Source organism: Chrysochloris asiatica, unplaced genomic scaffold, assembly GCF_000296735.1.
Source record: "Chrysochloris asiatica unplaced genomic scaffold, ChrAsi1.0 scaffold00067, whole genome shotgun sequence".
In the NCBI taxonomy this organism is placed as follows: Eukaryota; Metazoa; Chordata; class Mammalia; order Afrosoricida; family Chrysochloridae; genus Chrysochloris; species Chrysochloris asiatica.
Window position 1 is genome coordinate 12879412 of NW_006408585.1, and position 23037 is coordinate 12902448.

The following is a 23037-nucleotide window of genomic DNA, read 5'->3' on the forward strand; positions in this document are numbered from 1 at the left end:
GCTAAGGGTGGGAATCAACTCAGCGGCACTCAACAATATTAAGATCCAAACCTGAAGATTCATTAAATCAGAAAGCTTAAATAGTAAATCCACAAAATATTATCAAGGCTGCCCACTCCTGCAGACCCACATCTTTACAAGACCCACACAGCCCTGCCTCTCATGCCTCTCTCTACATTGACCTTCCACCCACCCCTTAAAGCCCAAACACACTGGGGATTATCTCTTAGCTCCTCAAACTCAAAATATGCCTTCAGACAAACGGCCCTCCTCTTAGAACACCTGGCTAGTTTCTTACTCACCTTTTCCATCTTGGCTTTAATGGATCCTTCCCAACCCACAGAAGCTAGTTTTGTCCCCAGAGTATATCCAGTCCCACAGTATACTCTTGTGCTTCTTGACAACATCGGAACATTTAATTTGTTGGAAGTCCATCCTTTGTGATAGACCTTTATAAGCTCTGACAATAGGAACTATTCTTTGCTACCCACAGTCCCCTCAGCAGGTGTATTTGTTAAAGAAGTACAATCCAAATGCTCCATAGAAGTTAGGATGGCTAGACTTGGTCTCTCATACTTCGAAACCTAAGGAGCTCTAGTAGCATAGTAGTTACAAATTGGGCTGTGATCCTCAAGGTCAGCAGTTCAAAACTACCAGCTGTTGCGCATGAGAAAGATGAGGCTTTTGTTCCTGTAAAGATTTACAGCCTCAGAAATGCTATACAGGGTCACTATGAGTCGGAACCGACTCCACAACACATAACCACCACCACCACCATCAGGAGGGACCAGGCCCTGGAGAAGGATATCATGTTTAGTAAAGTGGAGGGTCAGTGAAAAAGAGGCAGATCCCCAATGGGATGAATTGGCACAGTGGCAGCAGGAATGGGCTCAATCATAGCACATACTGTTAGTGCAGAACTCTGTAGGGTTTCATTCTGTTGTGCACGGGGTCACTATGACTACGTACCAACTCGACAGTACCTACCAACAACAATTTTCAACCTCATCTCCTTCCCCAAGCACTCCTGCTTCAGACAAATCCTTCAAGTTCCCAAAGCTCCATGCTTCACCCCTACTGCCTCCTCTACCAAGAATATCCTTCCATACTCTATCAAAATTAAGGTCACCCTACACAAGTGGCACAGTGGTTAAATGCTTGGCTACCAACCAAAAGGTTGGGGGTTTGAACCTGTGGGCTGCTCCATGAAAGAGCTGTGGCAGACTGCTTTGATAAAGACTACAGCCTTAGAAATTCTACGGGCAGTTCTACTCGCCTACAGGGTCAGTATGAGTCACAATCAACCCGACAGCAGTGGATTTGGCTTACACAGAATACACATGTAATAAAAACCATGTGTGGTGCTGTAGAATAAGCACTGAACTGTCAACCATAAGGTCAGTGGTTCAAACCCAGCAACCACTCCTTAGAAACCTATACAGGGTCACTATGAGTCAGAACTGACTCAACAACATTTAACACTAACAACAATGGTGTTCAAAAAGTCTTAGTGTCTTTTCACACTTTGAAAATTTATGAAATTATGCAATGGAGCTTCAAAAGGTGTGGAAAAATTCTGATCTATTTTAATTCCATGTTTCTACAAAATTTTTGAAGCCACCGTGTACAAGCTACAAACTTACACTACGTGTCAATAGAAGGATTAAACTTTTTGATATTTATTTGACACTGAGTTCATAAACTTTGAGTATAAAGTTTTCACTTTAAAACTCTGATTAAAAATGGCAAAAGATATAATTTCCAAAATAGAATTTGGGGGGATTTCAAAAGTTGCATCCCCTTCACCTTCTAGAGAAATACCTGTATGTCTGTCTGTCTCTTTCACCCTGGCTCACCCTCCGTCCCTCTCTCTGGCCCTCATTTTCATGTGCTCAGTTCTGAAGTAGTAACAGGTGTGTTCTCTGCACTCTGCGTACTATGCAGGTTGCTGGAAGCTGTGGCTGCGTTCACTCTCCATCTCACTTTCTACAACTGAACTGGTCCACAGTAGTGGTCCACTGCAGCCAGACTGCACCATGCCAAAGCCACCTTTGGCCTTTGCTTGCTTCTTAAAGACATGTAGTTGCGGTCCACGGTGAGGACAAGAAAGTAAAGCATTTGATGACAGTCACAGACAGGTATAAATAACCTGTATCGGTGAGCTTTTCATCCTGTCATGTTACCACATAACTGGTCCATGCATTACTTCGTACCTGCAGGATGCTAGTCTAGATTACCTCCCTGCAGTGCACTGAATTGCTCAGTATAGTCCTTTAGCTATTATCTGTAACTCCCACCAAATGATTGTATTGTTGTTAAGGGCCATCGGGTCAATTATGACTATCATGTTCCTCTGGTTATTAAGTGTCATCGAGTCAGTTCCCACCCATAACGACCCTGTAATAGGGTTTCCAAGGAGCAGCTGGTGAGCTTGAACCACCGACTTTGCGATCAAACCAATTTTGCAGTCCAGCGCATTAACCCACAGTGCCACAACACCAGGACTCCAAAAGTACAATGAAATACATCGTACCTAGACAATACTACCTGCCCTACAGCCACTCTGGAGAAATAATGTTAAACACAGAGATCCTGTATAAACTTTCCAGCAAGCAGCTGGTGGGTCTGAATCACCAACTTTATGGTGAGCAGTCCAGTGCTTATCCTACAGCACCACACCAGAATTTTGTGGTGGTGGTGGTGGTTATGAGCCATGGAGTCGGTTCCGACTCATAGAGACCCTGTACAGGGTTTCCGAGGCTATAAATCTTTACGGGAGCAGAAAGCCTCATCTTTCTCCTGTGGAGCAGCTGGTAACTTCAAACTGCTGACCTTGCAGTTTGCAGCCCAATTCGTAACCACTATGTGAGGCCCATAAAGGGGACTGCACACTTGCTAACAAGGTAAAGATGGTGCTCAGGATCCTTGCTGGGGTGGAACACCACAAATAAGGTATACTTACCAGCAGAGCTGCAAGAGCTCTTTAACACTAGCCTGAGGAGGGCAGAGGGCAAGGGGCTGTGGTGGTCCAGAGAGGAGTGCTTACAGGCACCGCTGAGAAGAGGCTGTCCTGACTGACTCCTAAGTCATTTCTGATCTTGTTACTGTTACTGTTACTCCCCTAGTAAAGCAGACAATTAGGAGTACTGTCTGTGAGCTCTGGGGAGCCATTGCAACAAATTATCTAACCGAGCGGAGAGGTGGAGAGAGCCGTGGGAGAGGTAGATGGTGTCAAAACCGGTTAAGAGGTTGCAGAGTGGAGGCATATCTGACCTTCACCTCATACACATCTTGATCCTCCTTCCCCTCGGATGAAGTTAGAGGAGGTCAGATACTTCCACCATGCCATTTTTACACTCCTCAATTTGAATCTCTGTTAGAAGTATGATTTCAGGTCAGGTGACCTTTAAAAGTTGACAATCTGTAGCATGCATTAGCTGTCCTTGGTTAAAGCTGCTAATGTGCAAATCTACCAGAAGCTTGGTGGCTCCGCTGAGCCGGCCATTCTTCAACTGCCTCAGTCTCAAAAAATTTCAAGAGATGACAGTGATTAATGAAGATTAAAAATGCAGCAAAGAGAATTGTGGATGACTTATATATCAAAAAGTTATTCCACAAATGCTTTTGTTGGTTAAGCTTTTCAGACAATGGAAAATTTAATTTAGCAAATAACTCATCCAAAAGGCTGAAATTCTACTTGTTGAAACAATATTCTGAAGGAAAAAAACAACAACCCAGCAAAAAACTTAAAGTGAATTTATTTTGCACTTGCTTGTCAACTCAAAACCGAATTGTATGAAAACGTGGTATCACAAAGTTTTGGTTATCATATTGCACAGTAAACCACCCCAAAGTGTAGTGGCTTAAAACCACACACTATCTGTGGGCTCACAGTCCTTCAGTCTGTGCACAGCTTGGGAGGAGCAGCTCTGGTCTGCTCCATGTTCCCTGAGCAACCTGATAGGCGGCAGGACCCACCATGGCTTCATTTACACAGCTGACTCAGCTGGAGTGACTAGGATAGCTGGGGGCTGGCCAGGACTCAGAACTCCTTCTCATTCCTTTTGTAATCTCTCATCCACCAGAACCACTCTCTCCAGCAAAGCAGTCAGCTTTCTTTATAGGGCAGATGCCTTTAAAGAGGATAAAAGCAGAAGCTACAACATCTCTCCACAACCCATTGCCAGTCCGTCACACTGTGATGGCTTGTATGTTGCTATAACGCTGGAAGTTATGCCACTGGTACTTAAATGCCATCACGGGTACCTATGGTGAAAAATTAATGAACGAAAACCCCTATCAGTCACAAGAGAAACTTGTCCAGTATAGTACCAAAGGATAAACCCCATCTGTTGGAAGGCACGCAAATGACACCATGGCCGCCATGGACTGAATGTGTCACCAATCACGAAGATGCAGGTGAGGGCAGCGTTTCCTTCTGTTGTACGTGGGTTGCCGTGAGGCAGGGCCAACTCAAGGGCAACAAACAACACAATACCCGTTATGGCAACACCCAAAAAGGACACATTTAAGTAGGCAAAACAAATTAAAGGCCCAGCGGAGATTTCATGGAAAGGGGATAAAAATATCACCTCGTGGTAGGAGGTCCAGCATGGAGATACAAGGGTAGGAAGAAGTACCGCTGGCTGCATTTGAAGACAGAGTGTGTACAACATAGGAGTTGTCTTATTTGATCACCAACTGGCTGTAAAACCTACAAGAAGGCAGGCAATCTTAACACTGGCCCTAATAATGCAGGCTGTTCGTACAATTCTTTCATTGGCTGATGCAAAGGTCAGACATCTGAATCCTTACTCAGTGCAAAGAGCTCAACTACGCAGTAAACTATCTGGAGACGTATACATTGCTGACAAACACTCGTTATCTGTACTGTAACTAATGCTCTTGTACAAATGGGCTTCACAAAGTTCTTGAAAGTGGAATGAAACGATAATAGAATTTTTCCATGGACTTTTTAAAGCCCCCTCATAAACTTTTAGCTTCAGGGTACAAACAGAGATTCCATTCTGAAGTCTACCCAAGAGAGTATGGTAACAAAAGCACTCATCATAATATAATCTACAGCAAAGACCCGGTCTGCACAAGCATTCTGGGATTTGATATGAACACACTCTCCTGTAGAAACAGCATTTCCTCAAGGTGGTAAAACAATCAACAAATAAGTAATCAAGTGCTCCAGAGTAACCTAATTGTATGCCCATCACAAGGTCAGATTATCATGAGACCATTGTATAACTGAGTAGGAACAAGAGTTTATCACTCAGTTGCTAGTCAAAAGGTTGGCAGTTCGAATCTACCCCAGTAGCTCCATTGAAGAAAGACCTGGTTACCTGCTCATGTACAGATTACAGCTTGGGAAACACTATGGGGCAGTTCTACTCAGTTACACGGGCTTGCTGTGAGTCAAAATTGACTCCACGGCACCTAAGAACGACATAACTATGTACCAGGAAGAACAAGGCCAGGTATGCAAGGGAAGAGTGGAAGAACCTGCTGAAGCTCAGGGCATGCACTTAGTAAACAGCTGCTTTCTTCCAACAATCTAGAAGCCAAATCTACAACTGCCTGCTTTGGTTTGATTCTGTTAAAACAATACCAATTAAAATGGAAACTTGAAATAATGATTTCTTATCCTAAAAAGAGGAATCCTGGTGTGGCGCTGTGGGTTAATGTGCCAGACTGCAAAGCCGTTTGAACTGCAAGGTCGGTAGTGGTTCAAGCTCACCAGCTGCTTCTCAGAAACCCTATACAGGATCGCTATGGGTCAGAATCAACTTGACAGCACTTAACAACAACAACAATGTAAAAAGAGATTCTGCCTGAGCAGAAAAGCAGAATTAAGTGTTTGAGAGTGGGGAAACATTATGTGGAAAGCTGGAAATAAAACTCCAATAGCCTTAAACCTACTACTGAAATCCCCCCATGTATATTTATTAGATGGGTCATCCACATCCGTTGTATGTCCAGCCATCATTAACAGACATTAATGGCTATACCCTTTCAACGCCACTGTGGTCCACTGTAATGCAGCCCAGAGCAGCTGGCAGAGGCGGAACAGATGGCCTGCTTCCCTTTAAGGCAAACCTTTCTGCAGGTGACAAAATGACTGTTGGGTGACTGACAAAAAGAAAAACAAACAAGAGTTGAAACTGGAATATCTGGTATCAGTAAAGAGCATGTGGAATGTCTCCAGGAGATTTTAACTTGGGCCCTAAAGGTTGGTAAGGCTATTTACAGAATAGCAGTTCAGCTACTAAGTCAATGTGTTCCTTCCAGTACAAGGAGCATTCACTGAGCTCCTCTGATTTTTGTGCTGGGGGGGGGGGCACATAAACTCATCCCCTCATGCTACTCAGCAAGGGCCTACTGCGCAGGAAGTATGCTCAGCAATCCAAGGTAGAAGGAAGTCAAGGTGCCTGCCCTCAAGGGGCAAACTCTGAGGGGAGACTACATGGCCAGCAGACAGCAGACAGGAGCATGCTCACGTATAGAGATGCTAAGTATGTGTCCTTAAATGTGTCCATGGAGTCCTGGTATGGTGCTGTAAGATAAACACTCAACCACAAGGTCCGTTTGAACCATGTACACACAAACATATTCACACACACAAATGCACGAGGGTCAGTCAAAACTTATCCGCATTTTGGCTGTAGAATTTATTTTAATCAACTTTTAGAAAAGACATATATATCATTTTTCGACATAATCTCCTTGCTTCTCAATACACTCTTGTCCATCTGTCAACAAGCTTTCGTATTCCATCATCAAAAAATGTTTCAGGCTGAACTGCAAGCCACGAATGCACCACTGTCTTCACTTCTGTATCAAATGTCAATCTTCGTCCTCAAAGGGCTGCTTTCAGGGGACCAGAGGGAAAAGTCTGATGTAGCAAGAACAGGACTACAGGAAAGATGCTTTAACCCTCAAAATGAAGTTTTTGCAGAGTGTCAAGAGTGTGGGTAGAGTTGTGTGGAAGCGCACTGTCATGCAAGACTGCGATGTCCTTGGATAGCAGTTCTGTGTCTTTTATCCAAAGTTCAGGCTTCAACTCTTCATCAGTGAACATCTCACTGTAATGAGCACTGTTAATTGTTGAACCTTTTTCCTCATGGTGATGGTTGGTGGTTGGTTATGTGCCGTGGAGTCGGTTCCGACTCATAGAGACCCTGTACAGGGTTTCCAAGGCTGTAAATCTTTACAGGAGGAGAAAACCTCATCTTTCTCCTGCGGACAGCTGCTAGTTTCAAACTGCTGACGTTAAGGTTTGCAGCCCAATTCATAACCACTGCGCTACCAGAGCTCCTAAAAGTGTTCCAATATTGGCCCTTGAGAATCTCAGCTATCCATGAGTATCAATTTTCCAGTTGATGGTTGACTTTTGACCTTTTTCTTGGTCAGCAATTGAGGATGTTTCCATTCCATACTCGTAGTGATGAAGCCATGTCTCGTCACCAGTAACAATTTTTTAAAAAACAAACATTTACCTTCAAGTATTGGTATGAATTTTGTTTGCGGATGTCCAAATGCTTCTGTTTATGCTATTCCATGAGTCGTGTCGGTACCCATCTTGCACAAACTTTTCACAACCCAAGTCTTCCATGTATTATTTCACAAGCAGAGCCATGGCTGATTTGCAAATGATTTGCCACATAATCACTCTCACTCATTATCTATATGACAGAATCATTTCACATGCACACTCACTGTTGTCATCAGCCGTGGACAGGCGTTTTTTACATCAGTGAAGTACGGATAATTTTTTATTCACTTTCGTGTGTGTGTGTGTGTGTGTGTGTGTGTGTAGCACAGTGATTCTATGCGATAAGCACTGGACTGTGAACCACAAAGTATGCAGTTAGAACCCATCAACCACTTTGTGGGAGATAGATGAGGCCTTCTGCTTCCATGAAGACTAAAAGCCTAGAAAACCATGAGACGGAACCAACTCGATGACACTTAACAATAACAACGTATCTAGATCTATTGTTGTTTTCCTATTAAGTACCGTGGAATGGATTCCGACTCAAAGCAACCCAGTATAGAGTTTCTGAGGAGCAACTGTTGAGTTTGAACTGCCAACACAGTGATTCAAGCTGACCTTGTAGTCCTGCGCTTATCTTACAGCACCATAACACGACTCTTGTATACGGAAATCTACATCTATGTTGTTGTTGAAAAATGCCTGCGAGTCAATTCTGACTCACAGTGACCCTGTACAGGATTTCCAAGAATAAGCTGGTGAATTTGAACTGCCGACCTTGCAAATCAAACCGCCCTTGCAGGCCAGTGCATTATCCCACAGTGATACACCACGACTCCATCTATATCTAAAGTTACATGTATATCTATATTTATATATACATATATGGGGAGAGTGGCAGTTCCATACAATAAATACTAGACTGTAAGCCACAAGGTACAGGATTCAAGCCCGCCAGAAACTTCATGGGAGCATGATGAGGGTATCTTTTTTAGAGAAGATTTAAAGCCTCAGAAACCCTATACAGGGTCCTATGAGTGGACAACGACTTGAGGGCACTTATCACCAACAACAACATACATTGTTGCCAAGTGTCATGGAGTGGATTTCAACTCATAGAAACCCTGTTTAGGGTTTCCAAGGAGCAGCTGGTGAATTTGAACCGCAGATCTTGTGGTTCAAACCACCTTGTGGTCCTGCACTTATCCTGCAATGCCACAACAGGAGTCTGTCTGTCTATCTATCTATCTATCTATACAGGGTCGCTATGAGTTGAAACTGACTCGATGGCACTTAACAACAATGATATGTTGTTGTTAGGTGCCACTGAGTCAGTACCGACTCATAGCGACCTTACGCATAGCAGAACGAAACACTGCCCAATCCTGGGTCAACCTCACTGTCTTTGCTACGTTGAGCCCATTGATGCTGCTACTTTGCCAATTCATCTTGCTGGGGGGTCTTCCCCTTTTTCTCTGACCCTCCACCTTACCAAATATGATATCCTTCTCCAGTGACTGGTCCCTCCTGACAATATGTCCAAAGTATGAGAGACAAAGTTTGGCCATCCTGGCCTCCAAGGAGCACTCTGGCTGCACTTCTTCCAACACAGATCTGTTCTTTTGGCAGCCCATGGCACTTTCAATATTCTCCTCCAAAACCATAATTCAAAAGCATCAATCCTTCTACAGTCTTCCTTATTCATTGTCCAGTTTTCGCATGCATATGAGGTTATTGAAAATACCATGGCTTGGGTCAGATGCCCCTTAGTCCTCAAGCTGACATCTTTGCTCTTCAACACTTTAAAAAGGTCTTGTGCAGCACATTTGCCTAATGCAATACATCCTTTGATTTCTTGACTGCTGCTTCCACGCGTGCAGATAGTTAATCCAAGAAGAATTAAGTCCTTGACAACTTCAATTTTTTCTCCATTGATAAGAATATTGTATATGGGTCCAGTGGTGAGGATTTTCATTTTCTTTACATTGAGACTCAATCCATACAGAAAGCTGTGCTCTTTGATCTTCATCAGTAAATATTTTAAGTGTTCTTCACTTTCAGCAAGCAAGGTTGCATCATCTACATATCGCAGGTTGTTAATGAGTCTTCCTCCAATCCTGATGGCACGCTTTTCTTCACAGAACCCAGCTTCTCAGATGACCTGCTCAGCATACAAGTTGAATAAGTATGGTAAAAGAATACAACCTAGTCACACACCTTTCTTAATTTTAAACCATTCAATGTTCCCATGTTCTGTTTGAACAACTGCGTCTTGGTCCGTGTACAGATTCCTCATAAGCACAATGAAGTTTTCAGGAACACTCATACTTCACAATGTTGTCCATAGCCTGTCATGATCCACACAATTAAAAGCCTGCCTTTGCGTCATCAATAAACCACAGGTAAACATCTTTCTGATATTCTCTGCTTTCATATCCATCGGTCATCAGCAATGATATCCCTTGTTCCAGGGCCTCTTCTGAATCCAGCTTGAGCCTCTGGAAGTTCTCTGTCAATGCATGCTTGTAGCCATTTCTGTACTACTTTTAGCAAAACTTTACTTGCATGGGATATCAAAGATAACATCCAATGATTTCCGCATTCCACTGGGTCACCTCTCTTTGGACGGGCACAAACACAGATCTCTTCCAAACATTCGGCCAGATAGTTGTCTTCCAAATTTCTTGGCATAGATGAGTGAGTGCCTTCTGTGCCGCCTCACTTTCTTGAAAGATTTCAATTTTTACTCCATCAATTCCTGGTGCCTTGTTTTTTTGTCAATTCCTTCAATGCACCTTGGACTTCCTCCTTCACCATCATTGGCTCTTGATCGGTTGAACATCAACCATTTCCTTTTGGTACAATGACTCTGTGTATTCCTTCTATCTTCTTTTGATGCTTTCTGCATTATTCAATAATTTGCCCAGAGAATCCTTCAATAATGAAAGTCGAGGCTTGGATTTTTTTTTTTTTTCAGTTCCCCCAGCTTGAGAAACACTGAAGTGTTCCTCCTTTTTGGTTTTCTGATTCCAGATCTTTGCATATTTTATTGTAATATTTGGCTTTATCTTCTCAAGATGATCTTTGAAATTTTCAGTCCAGCTCTTAGACCTCCTATTTTCTTCCATTTGCTTTAGCATCTCTACGCTAGAGAGCAAGTTTCAGTGTCTCTTCTGTTATCCATTTTGACCTTTTCCTTCTTTCTTGTCTTCTTAATGACTTTTTGCTTTCTACCTGTATGATGTTCTTGATGGTATCCCACAACTCTTCTGGTCTTCAGTCTTTAGTGTTTAATGTATCAAATATGTTCTTCAGATGATCTCTAAATTCAGGTGGGATATATTCAAGGTCATATTTTGGCTCTCATGGACTTGTTTTCATTTTCTTCAGCTTCAGTTTGAATTTGCATATGAGTAATTGATGGTCTGTTCCACAATCTGCCCCTAGCCTTGTTTTCACTGATGATATGGAACTTTTCCATTGTCTCCTTCTGCAGATGTAGTCAATTTGATTTCTATGTATTTCATCTGGCAAGGTCCATGTGTATAGTTGTCTCTTGTACTGTCTAAAGAAGGTATTTGAAATGAATAAATCCTTGATTTTGCAGAATTCTATCATGCGATCTCCAGCATCATTTCTATCACCAAGGCCATATTTTCTAACTACTGATGCTTCCTCTTTGCTCCCAACCTTTGCTTTCCAATCACCAGTAATTATCAATACATCCTGATTTCATGTTTGATCAATTTCAGATTGAAGAATTTGGTAGAATTCTTCTATTTCATCCTCACTGGCTTTACTGGTTGGTGCGTAAATTTGAATAGTAGTGGTATTAACTGGTCTTCCCTGTAGGTGCATGGATATTATCCTATCACTTACAGCACTGTACCTCATGACTGATCTGTATATGCTCTTTTTGACGATGAATGCAACACCATTCCTCTTCAATTTGTCATTCCTGGCATAGTAAACCATGATGTGGTTGTCAGATTCAAAATGGCCAATACCAGTCCATTTCAGCTCACTAATGCCTAAGATACTGATGTTTATGCATTCCATTCTATTTTTGACAATTTCCAATTTTCCTAGATTCATACCTCGTACATTCCATGTTCCAATTATTAATGGATGTTTACAGCTGTTTCTTTTCATTTTGAGTTGTGCACCATCAGCAAATGAAGGTCCCACAGGCTTTTCTCCCATGGGTTTTATTCCATTCACGTCATCACAGTCAACTCTGCTTTGAGGAGGCAGCTCTTCCCCAGTCACATTTTGAGTGCCTTCCAACCTGAGGGGCTCATTTTCCAGCACTATATCTGACAGTGTTTCTCTGCTATTTGTAAGGTTTTCAGTGACTAAATATTCAGAAGTAGTTCATCACTCTTTCTTCCTAGTCTGTCTTTGTCTCGAAGCTCATCTGAAACCTGTCCACCATGGGTGACCCTGCTGATATTTGAAACACTGGTGGCATAGCTCCAGAATCACCGCAACTCACATGCCACCACAGTACGACAAACTGACAGACGTGCAATAGACTGCCAACAACAAGGTTGGGAGTTTAAACCCACCAGCTGCTCCTTGGAAACCCTATACTGGGTCACTATGAGTCAGAACCAACTCCAAGGCACTTCACAACAACATATTGTATATTAAAAGATTAGAAGAGGCTCTCAAATGAAACAGAATTATTTTCTCAGAAAAGCTTTTCCTGGTTATACTTTCTAAAAGGCCCCCACCCTGATCCTTAGCACTTCATCCAGCAATTCCACACACACACCCAAAAGTCAGTCCCCCAGCCCTTGCTTACCCTGCCTTATTTTCTTCAGAACACACTCTGTGAAACTGAGTTTATCTACGTACTTGCTTGCTCCTCTGCCACTGCCCAGGTAAGCTCCATGCTGGCAGGATGCTGTCTCTCTCCCCCACTACTGTAGCCCAGAGCAGTGCTGGTACGCAGTAATTTTTTCTAAAATCACTGAACACATAGTTAGTCACACAGAACTCGGGACCAGAGAGTACACCTCTCAAGGGCAGAAACCTGAAGCCAGAGCCACAACCGTTTTTCTCTGGCTCATATTTCAATCTCTCCCTCCATCCTTCTTTCCCCAAATGCTCTCTGCACTTCTATTTCACAGGTGAAAACTCTGCTACAGTAAGGATGGCATAGGGTCAGGCAGTGTTTTCTTCTGTTGCCTACAGGGTCGCTATGAGTCGGAACAGACTCCCCAGCACCTAACAAGGATAAACTCCAAAACCTTCCCAAGATCCGCCATCATCAGCATCCCCAACTTCATCTCTAATGTTATTGTGGTTCAACCAATCTTCCCTAGCCACCCTGAGCTTTTCTGCATTCCCCAGAGAAACCCTGCGGCCTACTTCTGGGTTAAGAGCATCCTGTCTTAGCGTTCTTCCCTCTGGTCTCCACCTGGTCAGCCTCTTCCCATATCCCAACACAGGGCTGGGGGACCCTGCTAATGTGGCTCCATCATAGCGAATACTCTGTAAAGTGCTTTTTAGCTCCCCAACTCCACTGTAATCTCTGTAGTGACAGGAACCATATCAGTCTTGTTCACCACTATATCCTTTAGTGCTGAATCCAGTACCTGACACATGGTAGATGCTCAGTTATTTGGGGGATAAATAAGTAAGCTGTACGCCAGCAATAATTATTCTGTAAGGGCTGCAGCAAATAAGAGGCAAGCCACAGGTCAGACACAAGTCATGAGAGCAGGGAACAGTCTGTTTTGTCCACACTGTATCCCCGGCCCTAGAAAAAGAGACATCCAATAAATATTTGTGGAATGAATAAACTCCTGGAGTGCCCAGCCGTTTCTCTTCCACTAGAGATAACGTATCAGAATGCAAGTGAGTGAAATACGGCATTATTAAAGGGACGGCTCTGAAAAATCAGAAAGCACTACATAGTATTTACTTGTCACAAGTTATAGGTCACAAACCTCAAAACTGACCATCACATATGCAGAGACTGAGACAGTGGTTGAGAGGAGCTGATTCAGACAAAGCTAAGAAAAATGAAGCACTTTCTGCGCTTATGATTTTCTTTTCCACAAGATGAAGGTGGCAATGAGAACTGTAAGAACTAAAAACAGAATCGTTCATACCTTCCCTTTTCGTTTATAAAATAGATGTCTGCACACCCCAGGAGGACTCTTTAATTAAATTTAAAGAAACACCAGAAATTCTTTTCGGTTATTCTTCTTCCATATGAGTAAGGTAGGCAAACACACTGCTGTCTCCGTTCAACAACCAAACTACAGCCCGACATAATACTCACTACTCTCCAAGGAGGCCCCAATGCTGATCCCGGTAGTACAGATATAAACCCACTGTCCCGAGTGTGACAATACTGATCTCCCTTAATTATAGCAACTGGAATGTTTTTGCTTATTTGGTCTTTTGTATATTGGTATGTGTTCTGGCTTTTAAATGGCATGTTGCTGTTGGTGCTATTATTGTTAAGAGCCGTTCAGTCAGTTCCGACTCATATCGACCCTGTATAGGGTTTCCAAGAAATAACCAACTTGTACTTATCCTACAGCGCCACACCATGACTTCATTTATGTCTGGTAAAGTTGCTGGGATCAGAATCAACCTGGTTTTCATTTTGTTTACACAAAGTGCATCCCCAAATGTTGGTCACATAGTAAAATGCATCCAAATGAAAAGTCCAAATGAAGGTTTCCATCGTGGTGTCTTAAAAGACAGAAGTAAATAAATCTGAGAAAACCAGACTAGAAACCACAAAGCAGTACAGACAACCACATGCTCCAAACAAGGCTAAAGTTAGTAAAGGAAAATATAGCAAACCAAAGTCAGTAACATTATGACCCTTAACAGACTACAGAATTAAGACACTCCTTCGCCACAAACAGATCCAAGCTCTTCAGATCACCCCACACGCTGAGTGACAGTGAAGATTTTGTTTTGTTTTCTTTTTAAAGTTCAAAGACCCGTTAGTCTATTAGGGATACTGGTGTTTGATGTTTTGGGGCCTAAATTAGAGAGGAGGATGAGAAAAGACCACTTATCTCTACCAAGGAGAGGAGTAAGTCAAAGCAAAGTGCCAAGGTTAAAACCAAAAACATATATAGAAGCTGGGAGCTGCTTTTCATTCTGTTTTTGTTTTCTTAAATAAAGACCAGAAACTCTTCAGTAAGAGTCTTCCTTGTCTTATCTGAGAACGTTACAGTATTCAAAGGAAAAAGGACCAATATCCCCTGATATGCATTTATAGACCTTAATCAGTTTTCACTAACTAAAATGTTTCAGTCTCATTTATAAACCTTCATTTGCAGAGATTCTGAATCTGTTTTTTATGCCAAGGATCTTTTAGTCTGTCTGGTGGCATCTACAAAGCCCTTCTCAAAAACGTGCTTTTAAATGCATCAAATAAAATACAAAGGATTACAAATGGAATCAATTATTACTCAGTTGTCAAAACAGTTGTTAAATTTCAATGTAATAATATATACTACTTAAGAGTCCTGGTATGACACTGTGGGATAAAGCACTGGACTGCAAGCTCAGTTTGAAACACAAGGTCGGTGGTTCAAACTCACCAGCTGCTCCTCAGAAGCTCTATAAAGGGTTGCTATGAGTCGGAATCAACTCAACGGCATTAGCAACAGTTGCCATCTAGGTGGCTCCAACTCACAGATAACACAGGAAAAAACTGTTTGGTCCCATATCCTCTTTATGCTCCCTCCAAATCTAGGGGGTCCACCTTCCAATATTACACTGAACAATATTCTGTTGTGATTTATAAGACTTTCTGTGGATCATTTTCAGAATGAGATCTCCACACCTTTATTCCTAGTCTTAGTCTGAAAACTCTGCTGAAATCTGTCCGCCATGGGGTCCATGCCACCTATACTGGAGGCATGACTTCTAGCATCATGTGTTGTTGATGATAAATGTCACTGAATCCATTCCAATGCTCAGCACTCCTATATACAGTTTCCAAGGAGCAGCTGGTGAATTTGAACCACCAACCTCATGGTTCACACCGACCATGCAGTCCAGTGCTTTAACCCACAGTGTAACACCAGGACATACATAAGAGTAGGAAATCCACTTTAGTACAACAAACTAACAGATGGGTGGTGAAATAAAATACATATTTCTGTAGTAATACATTAAATAACAAAATATAGCAGGGAACAGTGTCGGGTAAGCACTGGATGGCTAACTGCAAGGTCAGCAGTTCAAACACACCAGCCACTCCTTGAAAACCCTAACCCCAGGGCATTTAGCGGCAACAATGAATAACTGTTACAATTTCAAAGTAGTGATGAGCATAAATGGTATTTTAAGTTTTCTGTGTAACTCTAATGTGACATGAAAATATTTATCATTTTTATTAGACACAAAGTCACTGGTACAAATATTACAACTGTGATTCCCTGTTATTGTTGTTAAGTGCTGTCAAATTGGTTCCGACTCATAAGGTGCAGCTCATGGGTCTGAACCACCCCTTGTGGTCCCAGTGCTTATCCTACTGCGCCACACCGTACCTAAACTTATAATTGAATGAAATGCTAAAATTCAGTTTGAGTATAATAAAAATAAAGACACATTTTTGGCCCTCATTCACTTATTCAAGGAGTCCCTTGGATTCTATCTGTGGACCCTAAGTTAAAAACCCTTAGCTGAATATGTCAATAAAAATACATTTTGTGAAACACCAAATGAAAATAAAGCCTTGCAAAATGCATTATCCAGTCAACTGAGAAGAGAAAGTAAGCAGAATTTTTCCAAAGACCTTGATAACCCACAAGAACAGAGCCACATGCTTGAGACTGAATCCAGAGAGGGTGCCCAGAGCCCCTCATGCAACTTACAAATATGCTGAGGCTTTGAAGAGCTGATGGGCTTTGCCCCCAAGTGGGAAACTGTGAACCGTGAACTAGGGAGAGCAGGTGTGCTCTCAACTCAGCCAGAGCAACTATGAACTTAGCAAATCTCCGTGTTTCCCCACAATCTGATTCTTATTCAGTAAAATAAAGGGATGAACACGTACGGTGATCTCTTCTTTATTCAGGGTATCTCCTCCTTATGCTGGCTATTTAAATCAAATTAGCTGAATTTCAAAATATCACTACTCTTTCTCAACCTTGAAATGGAAAATGTTACTAAATTTGAGTACTCTGGATCTCACAGAATCCAACATCTCTGGGTCAAATATATATGCACAATTAAAACTTTTTTTCAAAAAGGAAAAAAAAAAATTAAAAAGTACAGCTTACTCTGTACATATTTACTTCACAAACATCAACCACAGCATTCTCTTTTCTGCCTTGAAAACACGTTCCCATGTGAATTCTGCCACCATCACCTTGTTGTCGTTGTTATGTGCCATGGAGTCGGTTCCAACTCATAGCAACCCTGTACAGGGTTTCCGAGGCTGTAAATCTTTACCGGAGCAGAAAGCCTCAGCTTTCTCCCACAGAATACCTGGTAGTTTCAAACTGCTGACCTTGAGATTCACAACCTGATTCCTTACTTGTTGTTGTTGTTAAGTGCCATCGAGTCAGATTCCTTACTATCACCTTAGTAATAAGCAAAATCAACAAATAGCTGCCAACTACTTAGAATATGTTCATTATACAGTGTTTCACATTGGAGTCATGTATTATTACAAAGGCCTTGAAGACCACTTTACCCGATCACATTTTGCTACAGATAAAGAAACAAGACAAAGAAAAGATACTAAGTTAAAACCACCAAGTCACTAGGTAAGAAAGGGGAAGCTGAATGCAGGTCTCTTGACTAAGTTCATATTCTTCCCACTAAATTGAACTACTGTCTCCTGATCCTGTAATATGTGACTGACTTTCCAGCTTGAAATCAACAGCAAAAGAGGCCCAGGAGTTTTATAGATCATTTTCTCTACCTTTAATTAACTAATGGGGACAACATAACAGTTGATAAAGCACTACTAAAATCCTAACTGCCTGGCATTCTCTTAATAGTGTGTAACACATGAAAAGATGTAGATTTATTTGTATATGGATTGTATATGGATACTGACATGCATCAGTTCCTCATTCTATTTTCCATGATGTACTTGAACCATTTTACTACGAAATTCAGAAGAGAGGGCAGGGGGAGATCACAAACAGTAAAAAGCATGTGTTTCATAAGCAAAGACTCTATCAATATCAGCAATTTGGCATTTTTTACACATTAAGAATCATTTCATCAGTAAGAAAATCTGCAAAAAAGTATCCATCAATATTTCTGCCCTATATGATCAGGCATAAAAAGGTGATGTTTATCTTATTTGATTTAAATTGATGGTTTAGGAAAGAGGATACTGTGAAGTCCTACCTAAGGGTGGAATATGGATTAAGAGTCCTGGTGTGGCGCTGTGGGATAATGCACTGGCCCACAAGGTCGGTGGTTCAAACTCACCAGCAGCTCCTTGGAAACCCTATACAAGATCACTATGAGTCGGAACCAACTTAACTGTACTTAAACAACAAAAATAGATTAAGAAGGATATCTTTAAAGTCTACCTAGCAAATCACTGGAGTCTTGGCATGGCACTGCAGTGGACTGTTAGCCACAAGATTGGTGGTTCAAACCCACCAGCCACTCCTCAGAAACCCTACTCAAGATCACTATGAATCAGAACACACTCCATAACAACAGCAAATAACTAATCTACCTACGGTCTTCAACCTTGTTCAAAATTGTTGGAGTCAGAAGCCTATACTCAAAATACGAACAAGACGACAATTCTTCTCAACTATGGCACTTAACAGCAACAACAACCCAGAAACCAGATGAGGATGGTCTCAGCAATTTGGTCTCAACTCCTGTTTCACTTCTTCAGAAAGACCTTCCATACTGGAGAGAGCAGTATCAAGCTAAAACAATCACACTCCAAAGTAACCAACTTCTTTCTAGATCTTGGCAACAACGGAAACAGTCATGTATTATTCATTGGTCTACATGTTTCTTTCTGTGCACGCCTGTTACTCCACACTAAAATGAAAGCCCCCTGTTCACTGCTCGATCCCCAATACCAGGTATCAGAGCTGACACATAGTAGGTGCACAAGTAACTGCAGAGTGCCTGGCTGGAAATACTAAAGCAAATGCCAACTATGTCATGCTTTGTTTCGCCTGGAAAAGCATTGGTAAAGGACAGGACACATGCAATTAACAATGTATTTACATATCCTAATTTAAAGTCTCGGATACTAGGACAAGCCAGTTTATGAATACTTTTTTCATGGCTTCAAAATGCCCTGCACTCCCAACTAAGAACACGAAATCTCTCCAGGCCCACTCACACACTGCTTTTCTGAAATATCTCAACAATGATTTCCTCAAAAGGAAATAATGAAATAAACTTCTGGCAGAAGTTAATCTTCCATGTCAGATCCACAGTGTTAAACATACTTTGAAGCCAGCCACACAAACAAAACCAAACCCCACAAAATTAGATTGAGCTGAGGTTATATAAAGCAGATGGAACTTCAACTTTTTTCCTGTCATTTCTCCCTCCTTTCAATAAAACTTGACATTTGTCTTTTAAGTACAATGCTGATGTTGGTGAGAAAAATGATCATCTGCGCATCACCTTCAAAATAAGTAATTAGACATCTAATAACAGTCCTCTTTATGCAATATAGCAAGAAAGTGAGGAAGAACTGAAAACTTTTAGTACTGTCTAGAAGTTTTTCTTAAATATCCCTCCCTCTGTAAAATTATTTTCAAGCTGGCACTTAGTTCATGGTACTCAGCTATCAAAACAATTTTTTTCAAAGTTCCCTGAGTTTTTCCATGCCAGTGACTCCTCATATGTGTGCTAAGCCTACCTATCAGCACCCAAGATGTTCTGAATATGGATCTTTCAAAACAGTTGGGCAAAAGCGCGGGTTCCCAGGAATGACACATGCAAAGAAAAAATAATCCTTTTTCCTTCTATGTTAAACCCAGTGTGTTCCTTCTGCAGAGTTTCCTGCCTAACCCCCTCCCATTCCATTCCCCTTTCATTGCCCACTTTATCCTGCTTTAATCTGGCGAAGTCTCTCTCCTGGCTTATTAGGGGTAAACAATAGAAATGTCACCAGGAAACTCAGGAAGTAGATGAAGTCTCTAATTGCTGCTGTTTAACGATTGTAGATAATTACTATCTTCAAAATGTGGTTTTCACAAGAAAGGGAGCCGAGGCGGGTGAAGCTGGTGAGCTCCCTCGACTACCCCCACCGCCCGGAGGGCATCTGCGAGGCTAAGGCCCAGGATACGAGGAACCGGGGGATGCGGATGCGGAACCGCGTTTCGACCCTTATCCGGACACTTTAAGAGGGGAGAAGCTGCAAGCTGGGTCACAAACAGCTCACTGCCCTAGAGCTGCGGCAGTTCCAGGAGATCACCCTAACAATATGCAAAGCGCTTCCCACCCCTCACTCCCGGACAACTGCCTGGCAGAACCATTATGACCCATGGGAGCTCGAGCCCGCAGCGCCGTGCGCAGAGTCCTGGGGCCCGAGGCTCACAGTCCGTGGGGGCAGAGGGTCCCCGGGGACCTAGTCCGGCAAGCCTCATAAAGTGTGGGGTCTCCTCCTAGACTGAGAGGCGGCCGCGACGGCAGCGCTTCATACCCGGCCCCTACGCCGGCAGGCGGGATTCAGCTCTTGGGGAAGTCATACCCTCTAGCCCCGTAATGCAGCCCAGAACCTTGTCCGGGAGAGCGCGCACAGTGGAAGCGGAGTAGCCCAAGCCCACGCCGCCACCTCCGCCGCCGCCGTCGCCGCCTCCCCGGAGCCTCGCCGGCCCCGCTCCGCGAGGACTGAGCATCCCGGCGCCACTGCAGCGCTCAAAGCGCGCGCTAATGATTCGCATCCCGCCCCTGTCGTCCCGTCCCTCAGAGCCGCTCCCGCAGCCCCAACAACCCGCTGTCCCCTGAGAGTGCCCGGACACCCCTGCTGGCCCGTTCAAGGATGCGTAGCGGCCGCCCTAACCAGTTGGGGTTCCCAGACTCACCCCAGCACCACCAGCTCCCCGTATTTCACCGGCTCCTTATTAAGGGCGCAGTGCTCCTCCTGGTCCGGGGAAAACATGGAGCCCCGCTCGGTGGCCGCCGCCGCCGCCGCCGCCGCCGCCTCCGCAGCGATCCCCGCCGAGTCCGCGCCGCCGCTACAATCCCATCCCGAGAAAGGGGTGAGCGCGCCGGGAAAGGGCACGGCGGCAAATGGGGCGCGGGGCGGCCAGTCCCGCTGTTGCTCCGTCGTGGCTGCGCGGTTACCCCGCCGGGCTCCTCAGAGCTCTGCGCGCCACGGCCGCCCTGAGCCAGACCTGGCAACAAATGGGACCCGGCAGCAGAGGGACCTGCCCGCGCCCGCGCGAGCGCAGCCGCCGCGGAGCCCCGAGGAAGGGAGGGAGGGAGGAGCAGAGCAAGAGGGGGAGGGGGAGGGGCGGGGGCAAGCACGCAGACCGCCCCACTGCTAGCCGGCAGGTGGGAGCCGCCCCCGACCCTAGGGCGCCCAGTCTCCTTGCGCGTGGGGTCGCCTGTGTCCACTCCCCGCCCCCTCTAGGGCCAAGCAGTGGATCGAGCCCCGTGTTATGTAAACATAGAGTAAAAGGGAAGGGAAGTTCTTAAAGGGGAAGCTCTATTTTTTTTTTTTTTTTTGGCTTCCTTCCCCAAACTTACTGCGGCGGCAGGTCCTCAAGCCTCGCCACCGGCTTCTACAAGCACTGAAGGCTAAGCGGATGATCTCAAAGTGCAGAGGTCAAAATTCTCAACCCTAGGTTATGCATGTCGGGGTTTCGTCAGATGGAAAAAAAAAACTTCCTCTCTCCTATGAGCGCATTTGCCTTCCTGGTGTCACTGCGTGGCGTCATACATATGTAGATGTCGCACGCTCGCACCAGGGGGCCTCCTCTGACCAAACCAAGTCCCTCAAAGCTTGAAAGCTTCTAGAAGCTTGAAGAGCTTAGCTAATTAGCAGGCTTAAAGGACCCACATTTTTGTACAGGACCAAGCTACTCCGTTTGTCATCAGCGTAGCTGCACATAGTTTCTACAAAGCGAAAGATTTGTAGGGTTAAGGGTTTTGTTTGTTTTATCCATACTCGATCTGCTTTGGGCTCCAAGTGTGGCATTGTAGGATCAGCACTGGACTAGGAACCACAACGTCGGTGGTTCAAATCCACCATCTGCTCCAGTGTCGCTATGACTCAGAATAGAATGGATACACATTAACAGCTATCTATTTTACCCAGTCTTTTTCAATACACTAAGAATTTAAAAGGAAATTGCCTGATGAATAAATGGTCTATTATGACCCTGATTTCATCAATGCACTTTGTTTACTTTTGATGCTTTTCTAGCTACTACTACGGCTTTATAATATTTTAGAGAACAGCAGTTTTACTGACTGCTGTTTTTCATCATCCAGGATTTTATTGTCTTAACATTTATTAAGTACTCATAACTCTGGTAGCGTAGTGGTTACGAATCGGGCTGTGAACCTTAAGGTCAGCAGTTCGAAACTACCAGCTGCTCCACGGGAGAAAGATGAGGCGTTCTGCTCCCGTAAAGATTTACAGCCTCGGAAACCCTGTACAGGGTCGCTATGGGTCGGCACCGACTCGACGGCACTTAACAACAACAACAACATAACATTCTAGAAACTCTGCATACTATTGCCAGCCCCTGCCTCTCAAGGCTGTTAAATATTTAAAGAGATAAATACTGCAAAATCTACCCTAAGTGTAAACAGTGACTGACTGGTTATGGCTTGAAAAACGTAGTTGCTTCTGTAACCTTACGCTGTTCAACCCACCTTATGTAGCATTCTTATATTAATGTAGGGGCACAATGGTGCGGATATTTCTACTTCAGTCCACAACGAATTTTCTTAATTGGGCTTTTAAAATAGAAAAATTGATATTTCTAAGTAACTGAAGCTACGCCACTGGTGTGACGCTGTAGGATCTGCACTGGACTGCGAACCTCATGGTCGGCTGTTCAAACCCATCAGCTGCTCCTTATAAATCCTGTATAGGGGTCGCTATGAGTCAGAACCCATTCAAAGGCACTTAACAACAACACAAAAACAAAGCCACACCACTAGTAAACCAAAAACAAAGTTTTATTAAACGACATACTTATTTCACCTAAGTCGGGTGCTCCTCGGAAACTGTGGGTCGGAAGTGACCCAACAGCACTTAACAACAACAAATATTTCCAATGAATTCAGTTATTCTGTATATTGTAAATATTATGAATGTTTTGGTTTTTATATATTCTGTTACCGTTTTAACCAACAATCTTTCACTAAAGGGTTGAATTCATTCTCACTGCCAATGTCTTGATGTGAATTTCTGCTTGATTAATGCTGTCTCCGTCTACCCTGTGTGTCCCTCCTTTACTGCATATATGTGTAACTTGCAAAGATCTGTCTGAATCCTGCTGATGTTACCAAGTCTTTGTTACTATGTTGTTGTTAAGTGGTGTTGAATCAGTTCTGACCGATAGCGACCCTGTATAGTGTTTCCTAGG

The 23037-nt window shown here is 43.4% G+C and overlaps 1 protein-coding gene across 1 annotated transcript in view; it reads right to left on the reverse strand.

Moving 5' to 3' along the window:
- The window catches only part of PELI2 (pellino E3 ubiquitin protein ligase family member 2), a 267800-nt gene extending 246916 nt beyond the window's left edge, over nt 1-20884 (reverse strand). The window contains exon 1 of the mRNA XM_006864615.1: nt 20518-20884. Within this exon, the coding sequence (XP_006864677.1) occupies nt 20518-20594 (77 nt within the window). The 5' untranslated portion in view covers nt 20595-20884. The remainder of the gene's footprint in view (nt 1-20517) is intronic.
- Nucleotides 20885-23037: the final 2153 nt, after the last annotated feature.